Below are 14,993 nucleotides of genomic sequence, written 5' to 3'. Positions count from 1 at the left end.
AAACAGAGCTATTTCTTAAGGAGACTATAAAAAAAACAGCAGTACAGACTTTGAAGGCCCTGTGCAGATTAGATTGACATGGCAGCACATTGAGGCTGAAATCTGATTGGACAAAAAATCCACATACACGTACTGGAAGCAGTGCGGCCAAGAGAAACGCTACGAAATGAAGAGAATAAACTGTTGGGAATAAATGAATACAATTTCATGGAAAAAATATTAGAATTTATGTTGTAAATGTAGGTCAGTGCTTCTGATAGTGTTTATGCCAGCAGAGAAGGCTTTGCTGGCTCTGACCGCCTGCCACTGATTTGGTTAAAAGTATATGTGGACAGCTTTGGTAAGAAAGCCTGATGCTAAGGCTTTTGGCAGATGCTGTTACAATACATGATAGTTCAATACTAGATTTAGGATTAAATTAAACTTAAATTTTTTTTTTTTTTTGTTCTTTTCTCATTACAGGAGTCAAAATAAATGTTAGTGGTAATTACACATGCACTACGGATGCAGTGGATAGAGATTTGTTGGAAAATGCTGGAGTATTCCTTTAAACTTGGTTCTTATTCATTAACTAGATTATAGTTTGATTCCTATTTATAAACCTAAGTGCTAGGACACAAAGTAAAACAGGCATAATAACTGTATATACAGTATTAGGTCATACTGAAGCTCAATTAGCTAAAACAATGGTTTTGTGAGTAACGCCTAATATTTAACATGAGCATCAGCAAAATATTAAAATGTTTATAAAAAAAAAGCTAGAAAGAAAAAACATTGATTTTCTGTTATCACTACGCTTCACTGGACACGCACTGCACTGCCATTTTCATTAATGTATGAGCACATAACGATGCATGTCTTTCATGAGATGGCCATTGATGACCTTAATGGTATCCTCCCCAGAGCATCACATTTGGCAATGGCCATGCACTTTCCTGGCATGTCACATAAACAAGTGCTTCTCAACTCTGGCCTTAGGGCTACACAAAACAAGATTTCAACTATGGAAAATTAGAAAACTTGATTCAATCCTGGTCATTTATTTCTGTATAAGATTTTAACTTCAAACACATTTCCAGTTTTTTGCACATGGACAATTATTGACAACATTTAAAAAGTGTGTTTGTTTGTGTGTGTTTGTTTATTTAGTGGTTTAAACCTTTTTTTAATTACAGCCTTGATTTTTAAGACACATGAAATACCCAGGCATAACATAGTTAATACAATAGCACATAATTATTAATTTTGGAAGCAAATTAAATATGTTAATGCTGTGCTACTGAGATTGTACCAAGTACATCTTACTGTCCATTTGGTCCAGGGATGAGAGACACTTTGTTAAAATAACATTTCATTGTGCCATCATGTGAAAGTGGAAATAGAACTGCATGTGAGTTACGTGTGGACCAGCTGGTTTGAGTTGAAGAGTGAAAAAAGCATGAATAATAGTGAGTGTAGTGATTAGAGAGCAGGAGACTTGTTTTAAATGAATAAAACATATGTTGTAAAAGTCTTGTTCGTATAAGCTAGTGTGCTGAAATATTATAGAATGTGCTCTTTGTCTTTGTGTGTTTATATTTAAAGTTTATGCCTATGGATTTGCCTCATGACAGTATAGCGAGTGAGTCAGTGGTTTTAAGTGTCTGAGTGAGAGACTGTTGTAAGAAAGAAATAAAAGTGTTGTCATTAGTGTGTAAATGTGTGAAATGTGAGGCTGAAGGCTTGCGTGACTTGCGTGGCTCTGCCTGCAGAAAACACCTATGGTTGGGGAAAAGGATGAGGACGAAGCGGAGGCAGAGGTTCAGCCAGACCCTCTTAACCAGCTCATCCTTCACTTCAGTCATAATGCCTTGACTGAGAGAAGGTCATATACAATCCTCCACATGCACATACATAATCTAATATACATATTAAATAAAAATGGTTGAAATTAAATAGTAATGTAATGCTTTTTTGTCTCTATTCTCTAGTGTCCTGGATGTAGATCCCTTGTATATTGCGTACGCTGATATGATGGCAAAGGTGTTTCTGTCATTCTGTAATTTAAAAAATGTGTATAATTACTCTTAAATATTTTCAAAGAACAGTAGAAATGAATGGATACAAAAACAGTAAGTAAGTAAACTGGTTCCTTTACAGAGCTGTACTGAGGATGAAGAAGCAGAGGAGGAAGAAGGAAAAGAAAAGACATTTGAGGTACATGCATGAAGTTCAAATTCCTTTATCTATGCAAAAAGACAGGAAAGTAACTATCACTGTCAAAGAAATTCTGCATGGATGATGCATGGGTGAAATCCTATTACTCTGCTGTCTGGAGTGATTCAAGTCTTAGATTTTGCAACATAATCCACAGAGCTTGAAGCTAACACCTGTCTACTTGTCAAATATGGCTACAATTTTGCTTGGTTAGGATGATTGCCCAAAACAAACTAATGTTTAATCAAGAGTTAAGATTTGTATGAAATAAAAAATAAAAAATAATAATTAGTGCTGGGTTGTTCTTAATGTTATGAATATACAAAAACCTTAGTTTAGCAAGAAACATAATTGCTTACATACACATGAATAGCATGTCCATTGTTAAAAGCATTATATAAATTGAATTGAATTGAATTTGTTTCTTTTGTAGGTTTTTCCAACAAAACAGAACAAATGAATAATTAATATTCCCCAAATTCATGCAAAATGTTAATTAGCTACAACTACACTGATCAGTGCATATGCATTTATATTTTCAATTGCAGGAAAAGGAGATGGAGAAGCAGAAGATTCTGTATCAGCAGGCCAGGCTGCATGCTCGAGGAGCAGCTGAGATGGTACTTCAGATGATCAGTGCAAGCAAAGGTAAATACATCCACTCTCTCTCTCTCTCTCTCTCTCTCTCTCTCTCTCTCTCTCTCTCTCTCTCTCTCTCTCTCTTTCACACTCAATCTCAGACCAGTCTTATGTTATCTTATGTATCTACAGTATATACATTGTTAGGCTCAACAATTTTGCTGATGTTTCAAATATGCATATAAATAGTTCAGGCTTACTGTTTTGTTTCAGGACGACTTGGTTCTATGGTGACTTTCACTCTAAAATTGGGCATCTCGATTCTCAATGGAGGCAATGTAGTTGTTCAGCAGGTGATGAGCATAAATGCAAACCAATTCATATGTATTGAAAGTGAAACAGTGTTAAGCAATTATTTTCATATTATTTAATTATTGTCTTTAGAAAATGCTGGACTACCTGAAAGAAAAAAGAGATGCTGGGTTTTTCAAAAGTTTATCTGGACTCATGCAGTCTTGCAGGTATGTAAGATTTACAAACCTGTTTTTACCAATTTGATTTCTCATTTGATTTACTGTGTTTTATTAGACATTATTGATTGTATTCTATTGATCAGTGTACTGGACCTGAATGCATTTGAGAGACAAAAGAAAGCAGAGAGTCTAGGAATGGTGACTGAAGAAGGTTCAAGTAAGTCAACACCATTTAGCGTACTTGATGAGGACATTATTTTCGGATGCACAATCTCACTGCTTATGCCTAGTTAGTCAGTCCTCACTGCTGTGCTGCGAATATGTTGTCCAAACTCGACATATTTGGGTATTTCTATTTAGAGTGGCAGATTTTACTGAAATCAAATAATAGCAAACAGGAGCGACTTGTGACCATAGATTTTGGTGGGGCAGGACAACGTTATTAATGATAGCATCTAAATCTGCATTTATTTAAAACAACTAAAGAACATAAAAGTTTTGTATGGTATGAAAACCAGAGCCCCCAACACAGGCAAAAAACATGAAGTTAAACAACACCTTAAAACTAAACATCTCTGACACCTCATTATTAAATTTCCTTCATTGATTAAGAAGTTTAACTCCTGCATTTATTAGTTAGCAAAATATTGATCACTAAATTTTCTTGTGACTTTATAAGAATTTGGTACAATGATTCATGAACAACTTGGCTAGTTATGAAGCTAGCTAGGTAACGGTGTCAATGAATCTTGTCAATCACATCCCTTCTAATCAGTTGAAATCAATAAAAAACTACAGATGCTGCATGCATTTTGAATACTTTCAATTGGATTAAGAAAAACACATTCTCCTCTGTTTAATGAAGCAGGTTTGGTTCCAGTTGCTGTTGTCACAGTGTGTGCGAACACACTGAAGGTGGTATTATAATTAAATGCCCTGTTTGCTGCCCCTCCCCAACTTAAATAAAATGTTCGAAGAATAACACATAGGGCAAAGTGTCTTCAATTTTGACAAAATTGCCAAATATGGAGAACATCACTGAACATTTATAAATTGTTGTTCACTCAAAAAGGCAATTTGAATTTTAAAACGGATGTACATTGATGCCCCACCTTCACCTATGGCCAAGCTGCCACTGATAACAAAGAATATTCTAACATGCATGAAGGTCCACCAGGAGATGGTTCTTAGTCAAAACAAATCAGGCTTTTAAAATGTTGCTTTACATGAATTTACATATTAAATATATCTATATTTTAACTTAATGTGCTGGATGTGATGTGCTGTCTCTACAGCATAGAATTATGAGTCTGACTGAGCCAAGTAATATAAATTCAAGGGTGTGTTCCATTTTGTGCAATACGTTCTCTGCCTAAATAGCACACCGTCTGTGTTCAGGAATACTACTTTATTGTTCACATCAGTGTGACGCTCTGAGTTGAGTACCAATTACTGTGAACTCTGTGGTGTAATTGTACTTATTCTGTGGTATAATAAGCATAAGCTACAGAATGAAGCATTAACATTAGCTAGCTAGCTAAAATATAAGATCTGGTTAAAGGGAAAATTGTTGCTCTGCTATAATCTCACAGCACACTGCATGCATCCATCAGACCACAGGGTAAATGTTAGGACTTTACTCTAAAACACTGCTTAGTTCCAGAGCTGATTGATGAAGCGAGCCTGCTAACTCTATCTATAATATACAATTGAGTAGTTATATGGCTATATAATTCTATAAAGTATGGAACAAAATTGTGAAGCCTGGTAATGTCCCATTTTTACTCAAGTTGTGTTCTTTGAGTATTTTTTAATCAATCCTCTGTATTTTGTTTTCCAGCCTGTCATAATTGTATTGCTTGAAATACAAATATTTAAAGATATTCACCATCACCACCACCAATAAAAAGCCAAACACCTATTAGCTCTGAAAGCAGTGTCTTTGAATCATGTATATGACATACTTTTACTCTCTTTAAACACTCACTCTTCCTGTGTACTGATTGGGTGCTCTTTCCTTCCTGTCACTCTGCAGTCAGATTTCTTGTCGAAAATGTACATGATGTCATGAAACACCATACAAATATCTTACCAAATTATAATGCAATACCTCTGAGACAGCACCGAAGCTAAACAGTACTGCCAGTGTGGCATCTATCAACTCAATTTCTCATGATTATGATGAGTTTGTTTATTTCCAACATTTAATGTAATTATGTAAGATGCATATATAAAACATATGTTTCATTTATGAATGTAATGCTATAAGGACGCTCATTGATTTAATTAAATATTATGACAGGAGATTTTAAAGAAACCATCAAGGATGATTCTGAATTTGTATTAATAAAAGCACTTCACACAGTAACATTTCACTTGTCACTAAACCAACTAAACCAATTCTACAACAAATCTAACTTAATAAAACATAATACGCTATGTGCCAAACTGCTATGTGCTGCTGTAAGCGATTTACCAATCAGCTTTCCATCAAACACATCTCTAATCTCCTTCTAATCTAACGAAACATTTACATTAACTGCATGTTCCTTAATTACAAATGGTCACATTCTCTCATTTTTGTCTAAATTCCAGTGTCTTCTCTTTTGCTTATGTCTGCTTACTTTGTGTGTCTTCTATCATTTTATATTCTTGGATGGCAGCCAACGTGAGTGAGCGGGGTAAATACAGTTTAGCTACTCCTCATTTCGCTTTGCTCTCACTACGCATGTAACCATTAAAAAAAAAAATCATCTTTCCTTGACCTTTTACCTCCATTGACCTGGATGTGCTTTCTTAGTAAATTGTCCCACAGATATTCATGCATGATAACATAGAGAATAAAGCTAAAGGGCCAGGCAATATAACTATATGGCTTTATTTTGGTACTAAACTACAATGTGTTCCTTAACTGAGTCCAGCCTGGATAATATTACTTAGCACTTATTATCACACCACATTCTCTTAGATTAATGCTCTATTCCAGGTCAAATTCGCTTCAAAGTTATAAACAGTGAGCTTTTTTATAAGTTGTGAATCTGGGGCCTATTTCACACAGCTGGTTTTGTGTATCCTTTCACAAATATGACATAGTATATGACATGGCATTAATGAAAGTAATACAGTGCAGTAATATTTATTTTGATATTGATCCACATTTACTGTGACCTTTTTTTTTTAAATATTAAATATGTACATGTGCTGTGTGATACTTGTGAAGGAAACCTTGCTAACCCCAGCTTTTAAGAACACTCCTTCAGTTGTGTGTATTAATCTCCAAGCAGTTCTTTTTCTCGTCAGCTCTTTGGATGCAGTTGCAAGCCTGCAATCTAAAGTTCCTTATTTTGGGGCTGTGAGGTTCTAGTGAAGCAATTGATCACGCTTGCTTTGACACTCATGTTGAAAGCTATTAGCTTTCAGCATGCTTCACTGACTATTTCCATCTTTGTTTCCATCTTCTCAAGGTTCCAAAGTACTACAAAATGATGAATTTACAAAGGATTTGTTTAGGTTTTTGCAGTTGTTATGCGAGGGCCACAATAATGGTAAGAATCTTGTCTATTTATTCAATATAGGGATTTATTACAGTAGTCTATGGTGTTGTTTTTTTATTGATTGCTTTAGTAAGTTACTCAATTATTATTAAGTAACTCAGTATTTTTTAGTAATTCTGTGTTGGTTTGCAATAAATTACTTTAAACACTCAACAGATTTCCAGAATTTTCTGCGAACTCAAACTGGAAATACAACCACAGTCAACATTATTATTAGCACAGTGGACTACCTCCTACGTTTGCAGGTAACAGGCACATATGAATAACTAGATCTAAACACAGTAGTATCTCGACACTATAGCGATGTATAATGAAATGTCTTGGTTTCCAGGAATCAATAAGTGATTTCTACTGGTATTATTCGGGAAAAGACATCATTGATGATCAAGGACAGTTGAACTTCTCCAAAGCATTGGCAGTAGCTAAACAGATCTTCAATTCACTCACTGAGTACATTCAGGTATTTACCAATTAGCTGCAGGGATGCTTGGCAGTGACTTAGCAGGGTGTTTTAAATGTAATTGTGGTCTTGGTATGCTTCAAATTAAATGAGAAAACACAGCTGGTCAAGTGCAACATGCATTTGCATTGTAGGTGGTAATTGTTTTTCCTGTTCAGGGTCCTTGTATTGGGAACCAGCAGAGTCTGGCTCATAGCAGGCTGTGGGATGCTGTGGTTGGATTCCTGCATGTGTTTGCCAACATGCAAATGAAACTATCACAGGTAAGCCCACGTATATGCTCTGTGTAGGATGGTCCAATACATTCAACATTCTATTTTTGCACATAGCTAAACTTACTTGCTAGTAGTTTTTCGTAATGGCACCAGAATTTCACTTTGGCTTTGTGCAGGACTCGAGCCAGATTGAGCTGTTGAAAGAATTAATGGATTTGCAGAAGGATATGGTGGTTATGATGTTATCTCTTCTGGAGGGTAGGCAATTTTCAGCAGACAAGTTGCAAAATAATGCTTTTGTGAAAACAAATGCACACAACAAGTAATTTTTTTTGTTCGCAGGTAATGTGGTGAATGGTACAATTGGAAAACAGATGGTTGACACATTAGTGGAGTCTTCAAGTAACGTTGAAATGATCCTCAAATTTTTCGATATGTTCCTCAAGCTGAAGGATCTTACTACCTCTGATAACTTTAAAGAGTACGACCCTGAAGGGAAAGGAATTATTTCTAAAAAGGAGTTCCAGAAGTCAATGGAGAGCCAAAAGCAGTACACACAATCTGAGATTGAGTTTCTTCTCTCTTGTGCCGAGGCTGATGAAAATGACATGTTTAACTACATAGAATTTGTGGAACGTTTCCACGAACCAGCCAAGGATATTGGCTTCAATATGGCCGTACTGCTCACCAATCTGTCTGAGCACATGCCCCATGATGCACGCCTCGCTACCTTCCTGGACCTGGCTGAGTGTGTACTTAGTTACTTTGAGCCCTACTTGGGCCGTATCGAGATCATGGGAGGTGCCAAGCGGATTGAGCGTGTCTACTTTGAGATCAGTGAATCTAGCAAAGAGCAGTGGGAGAAGCCTCAGGTGAAGGAGTCCAAGCGGCAGTTCATTTTTGACATGGTCAATGAGGGCAGTGAAAGTGAGAAGATGGAGCTGTTCGTAAACTTCTGTGAAGACACTATTTTTGAGATGCAACTGGCTTCGCAGATATCTGAGCCAGGGGTTGCAGAACGCCATGAAGAGGAGGAAGAACCACACAGTCTGTTGGAGGATATGTCTGAAGAGGAAGAGCAGTCCCTCGAGTCTGCTTCAGCATTCACCATTGCCTGCAATTCTATGAAGAAAAAAGTATCCAACTTCCGTCAAATGCTGACCCTCAAGAACATGCGTAAACAGTTCAAGAAGTGTAAGAAACTAACCATTAAGGAAATGATCTTAGGGTTCTTTTCATTCTTCTGGATGCTTTTCACTGGCTTTTTTAAAGGCATTTTTAGCCTGATCTTTGGATTTTTTCATATAATCTGGTCCTCAATGTTTGGAGGAGGACTTGTTGAAGGGGCTAAAAACATGAAGGTAACAGACATCTTGGGCAACATGCCAGATCCCACTCAGTTTGGAATTCATGGTGATGTCATGGAGCCAGAAAAAACAGAGAATGGTGAAATAGTGGTAGCTACAGAAATGGTACAGATGGCTGGCCCAGTTGACAAACTGGAACCTGATGCAATCATAGATCTTATAAGTCCACCAACTAAGCGAGAAGGAAAGCATGGACAGGAGCCTGGACTTGGGGATGTCTCTGAAATTAGCACAGAAGCCAGCCCTAAAGCTGAGGCAAAGAAGAAGCAACAGGTGTGCATTTCTTCAAGAGATACAGTATGTGAGATACATGTTAATGTTGTCATTTTGACATTCTGCATGAAAATAATAAAAATATGGGATCCCAAATCTGAAATGGTAAAAGGTTTAGTCTAGTTAGGAAATCATGAGTCTGATCCTGAAAATGTGTCTGGGAGTCCAGGAGAGCATAATTTGTTTTCTCTATATAGTAGGCAGTATAAATAATAAAAAGGTACTGTTTTGTGCTTTAAGCAGAAAGCTGCAGCAGAGGATTCTGAACCTGAGAAAGCTGAGTAAGTCTTAAAGACTATGTACTTAAAGACTACTGTGTACTGCGATCATTTTGACAATGTAACAAATGTGCAAATATGACTTTTAATTTTTTTTAAACGAACTTTACATATGAATGGAACTTTAAACTGACAGCACTGAGAAACGTGAAAAAGAAGATAAGGCCAAAGAGGAAAAGCCTGAAGAGCCAGAAGTGGAAGAGGCACCAATTTCAAAAAAACATCGTGGCTCATCAAAGGAGGAATCTCCTGCTTTAATGGGAACTTTCGTTGCTGGCCTTGAAGTCTACAAGACCAAGATGCTAGTAAGTGATTAATATAACGGCTTTTCAGTTAATTGACATGAATTGCATACAAATCTATTACTATTTTTTATAATTTTCAGGACATTTTGTTTATTGTAAAATTGGACCGTTGCATGTTCATTCCATCTTTATGAAGATTTTGATTTTTGACTTTTCAGAATTACTTGGCTCGTAATTTCTACAATCTTCGGATGCTGGCATTGTTTGTAGCATTTGCAATCAACTTCATCCTGCTCTTTTACAAGGTTTGCTTCACATTGATTTTGGTTTAATGATTATTAATTAATGTATGTAATTAGGAAAATTGTATCATTCATTCATTTAAAACATTATTTAAATGATTAATTATTTGCTATTTATTTATCGTTTTTTGTAGGTGACTGGTGAAGCTGAGGATGAGGAAGAGGAGGAGTCCTGGGGTGGTAGTGATGATGAAGATGAAGACGATATAGAATTCTATGTCCTTCAAGAAAGCACTGGCTATATGGCACCTACTCTGACTTTCTTGGCTGTACTGCATACAATTATTTCTCTTCTTTGTGTGGTGGGATATTACTGCCTGAAGGTAAGTTCTTTCTTCATCACAATGCCACAAGGAAATAATTTACTCAAATACTAAAAAAAAGCTATATTTTCTGGGTGTAGGTGCCGTTGGTAGTGTTTAAGCGAGAGAAAGAGATCGCAAGGAAACTTGAATTTGATGGCTTGTACATCACTGAGCAGCCCTCTGATGATGACATCAAGGGTCAATGGGACCGTTTGGTCATTGCCACACCGTAGGGCCTATTTAGAAACATATTCAAATAAACAATGTCAAATATTTGGGACTTTTTCAAATGAATCATTTTTCTTTCAGGTCTTTCCCTAATAATTACTGGGACAAATTTGTCAAGAGAAAGGTATGGAACATCTTCAAATAAAATAAATCTCTGCACAGTGTTGAGATTGAATATGTCCTGCTGTAACTCACACCTTCAGGTCATAAATAAATATGGAGATTTGTATGGCGCTGAGCGTATTGCTGAACTTCTTGGTCTGGACAAGAGTGCACTTGACTTTGATCCAACAGAGGAAGCTGTGGTGAAAGAGGCTTCTCTGCTTTCCTGGTAAGCTTGAATCAAAGAAATTAAAATGAACCGTAGGTTTACAAAAGGACATTGTTTGAGACACTGTTCTACATTTCATTTGCAGGTTGAGTTCTATTGACACAAAGTACCACATCTGGAAAATGGGAGTTGTCCTAACTGATAATGTATGTAAAACACCAAAACAGCCTTGTGATAACATATGCTTTACGTATTACTAAGGCTTATATGCTCACTGGAAACTTCAATAGCCCTGCACATGTATTCAGTTGTCCAGTTAGCCAATCGTGTGGTGCATATAATCATGCAGATATAGGCCAAGCACTTCAGAGCGTGTTCACATCAAACATCAGAATAAGGAAAGTGTGATCTCAATGACTGACCATGGCATGATTATGCCAGATGGCTGATTTGATTATTTCAAAATAACTGATCTCCAGGGATTTTCAAGCACAACAGTCTCTACAGTTTGCACAGAATGATGCAAAAAAACATCCAGTGAATGGTGGCCATGCAGCCATATACACTGTTGATGATAGAGAGCAGAAAAGAATAACCAGACCATTTCAAGCTCACAGGAATACTACAGGAGCTCAAATAAGCACTCTACAACAGTGGTGATCAGTAAAGCATTTCAGACTCTTATAAACATTTACAGAATTTATAACACACCTCAACAATGATGGAACTGTAATGAACTCATTCGGTGCCACCCCAGATGGTTCCTCTCAAGGTTTCTTCCTCATACAATGTTTCAAGCCATACTGGTTTGCTTATTATGGATAAACATAGATCACTTACAGGGCTATTCTAACGCTATAACTTCTTTATCTGTGTAAAGCTACATTAAGAAAATGTCCATTGTTAAAAGCACTATACAAATAAAAACTAAGTGAATCGAATTGACTGGAAAATTGCATGAATACAAGGTATACATATGTTTCAAAATGAGTGGTCTGTGATTTTACACTCATCCAAAAATATCTTTGGTTACAGTCTTTCCTCTACTTGATCTGGTACACCACCATGTCAATTCTGGGCCATTACAACAACTTCTTTTTTGCTGCTCACTTGCTGGATATTGCCATGGGCTTCAAGACCTTGAGAACTATCCTGTCCTCTGTAACTCACAACGGCAAGCAGGCAAGTCCCTACCACCAGGGGTGCACTTCAGCTTTTAAATGCAAAGTGTGTACATTAATCCCATTATTTACCGCGGTTTGAATCTTTTCCCCGGTTTATCGGGGAATTGCATTTTCCTTAACTTTTAAATAATTAGTTTGGGTTTTGAGTTGTATGTTGAAATAATGACGTAATAATTATAAAATGAAGTAAAATTTAAATACAGTACAGTACTATACACATAAAATAATATTTTTGGGGTGGCGTCGTAGTTTTTCGTTTATCGCAGTTTTGGAACGTAACCACCACAATAAATGGGGGATTACTGTACTATGTGTAAATTGACACCCCCCTCTACTTCTTATTTAAACAGCTGGTGTTGACTGTGGGCCTGCTTGCAGTCGTGGTTTACCTGTACACCGTTGTGGCGTTCAACTTCTTCCGCAAGTTCTACAACAAGAGTGAGGATGAGGATGAACCAGACATGAAGTGCGACGATATGATGACTGTGAGTTAGGACTCAGTTGCTTGTTTTGCATTTGGAAGCAAATATTTATTACCCAGAAAGAAGTAATTGGGTATACTTTTCTGGAAAGAAATAAAAATGATGGAACATGATTTATTGTTATTGGTTTAAGAACCATTTGCTAATGAATAGCTAAACGAATGACCTCCCTGTTGATCCTCAGTGCTACCTGTTCCACATGTATGTGGGTGTGAGAGCTGGTGGAGGTATCGGTGATGAGATTGAGGACCCAGCCGGTGACCCATATGAACTTTACCGCATCCTTTTTGACATTACTTTCTTCTTCTTTGTCATTGTCATCCTGTTGGCCATCATTCAGGGTAAGTTCATGTGATAATTGTTGTTGAGTTTGTTTGTCTTGTATGGAGCCTGTCTAAAGACCCCAATAGCCCAATTACATAAATGCCACAGTCAAGTTTCTATACATCTTTGGAGAATTCATAGAATTGCCATATCATTGGTCTGAGGTTAGGGATGCATCGAGCTCATACTGGCCTAACAATAGACTGGATGTACTTTGAAATATTTTTTGGAAAACTGGTAATTTAATCTGCCTTACTGATATAACAGATCTTTCACATAAAACCTGTCTCAGCATAAGTATGTTAATATGAAGTCAATCCACCTGTCAACATGTAGAGACTTATTTTTCTTACTTGATATTATTGAAGCCAATCATTTGGATTTGTTGTTTTATCATCTTATAAAACTGCACTTTGCAACTGGATGTCATTACTGCAATTTTCCTTTGTTCATAAACTAGGTTTGATCATTGATGCTTTTGGTGAGCTGAGAGATCAGCAAGAGCAAGTGAAGGAGGACATGGAGGTAAGGGCTTTGTGGTGGTGGTAGGCTTTTTCCCCCCGCAGCATACTCCAGGGAATTATAAGTGAATTTAACACAAAATCTTTAAATAATATAAGAACAAAACATTAAAGTTGTTACAGTTCTTGACCATAAGGTGGCAGTCAAAAATGTCGGGTGCATTCAGAGCCCGGTCCTGGAAGATGTGTACCTTTTGGAATTATATTTTGATGCATTGCTGAATTCCACGTGCACAACCTGTTTTTTTGATTAAAGGTTATGGGAAAATGTATTTTAATATCAAACTTTTAAATCCGATGGTTCAATGAGCTGCAATAGACACTATAGCCAGTAGAAGAAAAAAAAAAAAAGAATAGGCAGCCTAATAAACAGATAAAAATCAGGATTGACAAATTGTTGTACAAGAGGTTTGAAACACTGATTACTAAAAGCAAACTTACTTCCAGTCACCCTATAATTGCTATTGTCAATATATGCTCAGTCATGTTTTACTCCTTACCCAACTAATGTGAAGACTAAATCATATTTTTATCCTCCGAAATTAGACTAAATGTTTTATCTGTGGAATTGGAAATGACTATTTTGACACCACACCGCATGGCTTTGAGACCCACACTCTACAAGAACACAACCTGGCCAACTATCTGTAAGTTAACACTCTTCATGACACCTACAAAGTCTGAAAATCAACTGCAAAATACCCATGAGCCTTTTATTTTTTGTTTCTTCTTGGACAGATTCTTCCTGATGTATCTCATTAATAAAGATGAAACTGAACATACGGGTCAGGTGCGTCTACAGAATACGCCTCTCCTCTCTTGATTTAGATATAAATGACAGTAAAGGTTGTGCTGCCATTGTGCTGTTCTTTTTTTATCCACAGGAGTCCTATGTATGGAAGATGTATCAGGAGAGGTGCTGGGACTTCTTCCCTGCTGGAGACTGCTTCCGCAAGCAATACGAGGACCAGTTGGGTTAGAGGGAATGTGACTGCCCTTTACCCGCATGCTAACGAGATTAGAACCTGCAACCTAAACAAGAAGTTCTAACTAGAGAAAAACATGACACTGACCACCATTTTCATTTATAAAGCACGGTTACAGGATACGACACTGTCCACCTGATCAAGACTAAGACATTGAGCCACAAATGTGAAATGTTAACTCAGACCTCTAACACAAACATGGTGCCATAATCCAACCTGCCTAAACATGACATTTAATCTTAAGACCTTACTAGTACTTTTGACATTTTATTGTCTTTTATGTGCTGGTATTTAAATACACTGCACATTAAACTGAGAGCACACACATGAACCTGATAACAAAACAAAAAAAACTAACAAAAAAAAAAAAATATATAAATATAAAGATCACACACACACACACACACACACACACACACAATTACATCAAATAGAGCTTTCAGTGATTAATGCGAGTTAGGACCAGTTGGCCCATTGTATTTCACACGGTGCTAACAGGAACCTACCAGCTACCTATCATTAATAGCTGAAATATTTTGGAGTGATCTATTCTTTAGACACGCTGAGTGAATAAACAAATATGCACAACATCCTTTTCTTTGTTATTGAACTAATGAATGAGCATTTACAACATATAATATGCAACGCCTTATAAAACAGTAAAGCGACAGGCGGCATGCAGAACGATCCATGTGCCCATTAGATTAGTTCATCACAATCAAAGTGCCTTATGAAAAAGACTATGCAAAC

General features: G+C 36.8%; 1 protein-coding gene across 1 annotated transcript in view; it reads left to right on the top strand.

Annotated features, from left to right (window-relative positions):
- The window catches only part of ryr3 (ryanodine receptor 3), a 78,278-nt gene extending 63,792 nt beyond the window's left edge, over window positions 1-14,486 (top strand). The window contains 29 exon segments of the mRNA XM_046836555.1: window positions 1,752-1,864; window positions 1,971-2,022; window positions 2,140-2,196; window positions 2,745-2,844; window positions 3,049-3,128; window positions 3,220-3,296; window positions 3,392-3,465; window positions 5,912-5,929; window positions 6,713-6,793; window positions 6,959-7,047; window positions 7,134-7,262; window positions 7,421-7,525; window positions 7,654-7,735; window positions 7,820-9,117; window positions 9,358-9,398; window positions 9,532-9,700; window positions 9,859-9,945; window positions 10,077-10,265; window positions 10,346-10,476; window positions 10,557-10,599; window positions 10,679-10,806; window positions 10,892-10,952; window positions 11,782-11,928; window positions 12,281-12,415; window positions 12,597-12,753; window positions 13,197-13,261; window positions 13,804-13,904; window positions 13,996-14,047; window positions 14,142-14,486. Coding sequence (XP_046692511.1) covers window positions 1,752-1,864; window positions 1,971-2,022; window positions 2,140-2,196; window positions 2,745-2,844; window positions 3,049-3,128; window positions 3,220-3,296; window positions 3,392-3,465; window positions 5,912-5,929; window positions 6,713-6,793; window positions 6,959-7,047; window positions 7,134-7,262; window positions 7,421-7,525; window positions 7,654-7,735; window positions 7,820-9,117; window positions 9,358-9,398; window positions 9,532-9,700; window positions 9,859-9,945; window positions 10,077-10,265; window positions 10,346-10,476; window positions 10,557-10,599; window positions 10,679-10,806; window positions 10,892-10,952; window positions 11,782-11,928; window positions 12,281-12,415; window positions 12,597-12,753; window positions 13,197-13,261; window positions 13,804-13,904; window positions 13,996-14,047; window positions 14,142-14,237 — 3,957 coding nt within the window. The 3' untranslated portion in view covers window positions 14,238-14,486.
- Window positions 14,487-14,993: the final 507 nt, after the last annotated feature.

The sequence above is a fragment of the Silurus meridionalis genome, chromosome 23 (assembly GCF_014805685.1).
Source record: "Silurus meridionalis isolate SWU-2019-XX chromosome 23, ASM1480568v1, whole genome shotgun sequence".
Lineage (NCBI taxonomy): Eukaryota > Metazoa > Chordata > Actinopteri > Siluriformes > Siluridae > Silurus > Silurus meridionalis.
Note: the sequence above shows the minus strand (reverse complement) of the source record. Positions and strands in the feature narration are given on the sequence as shown.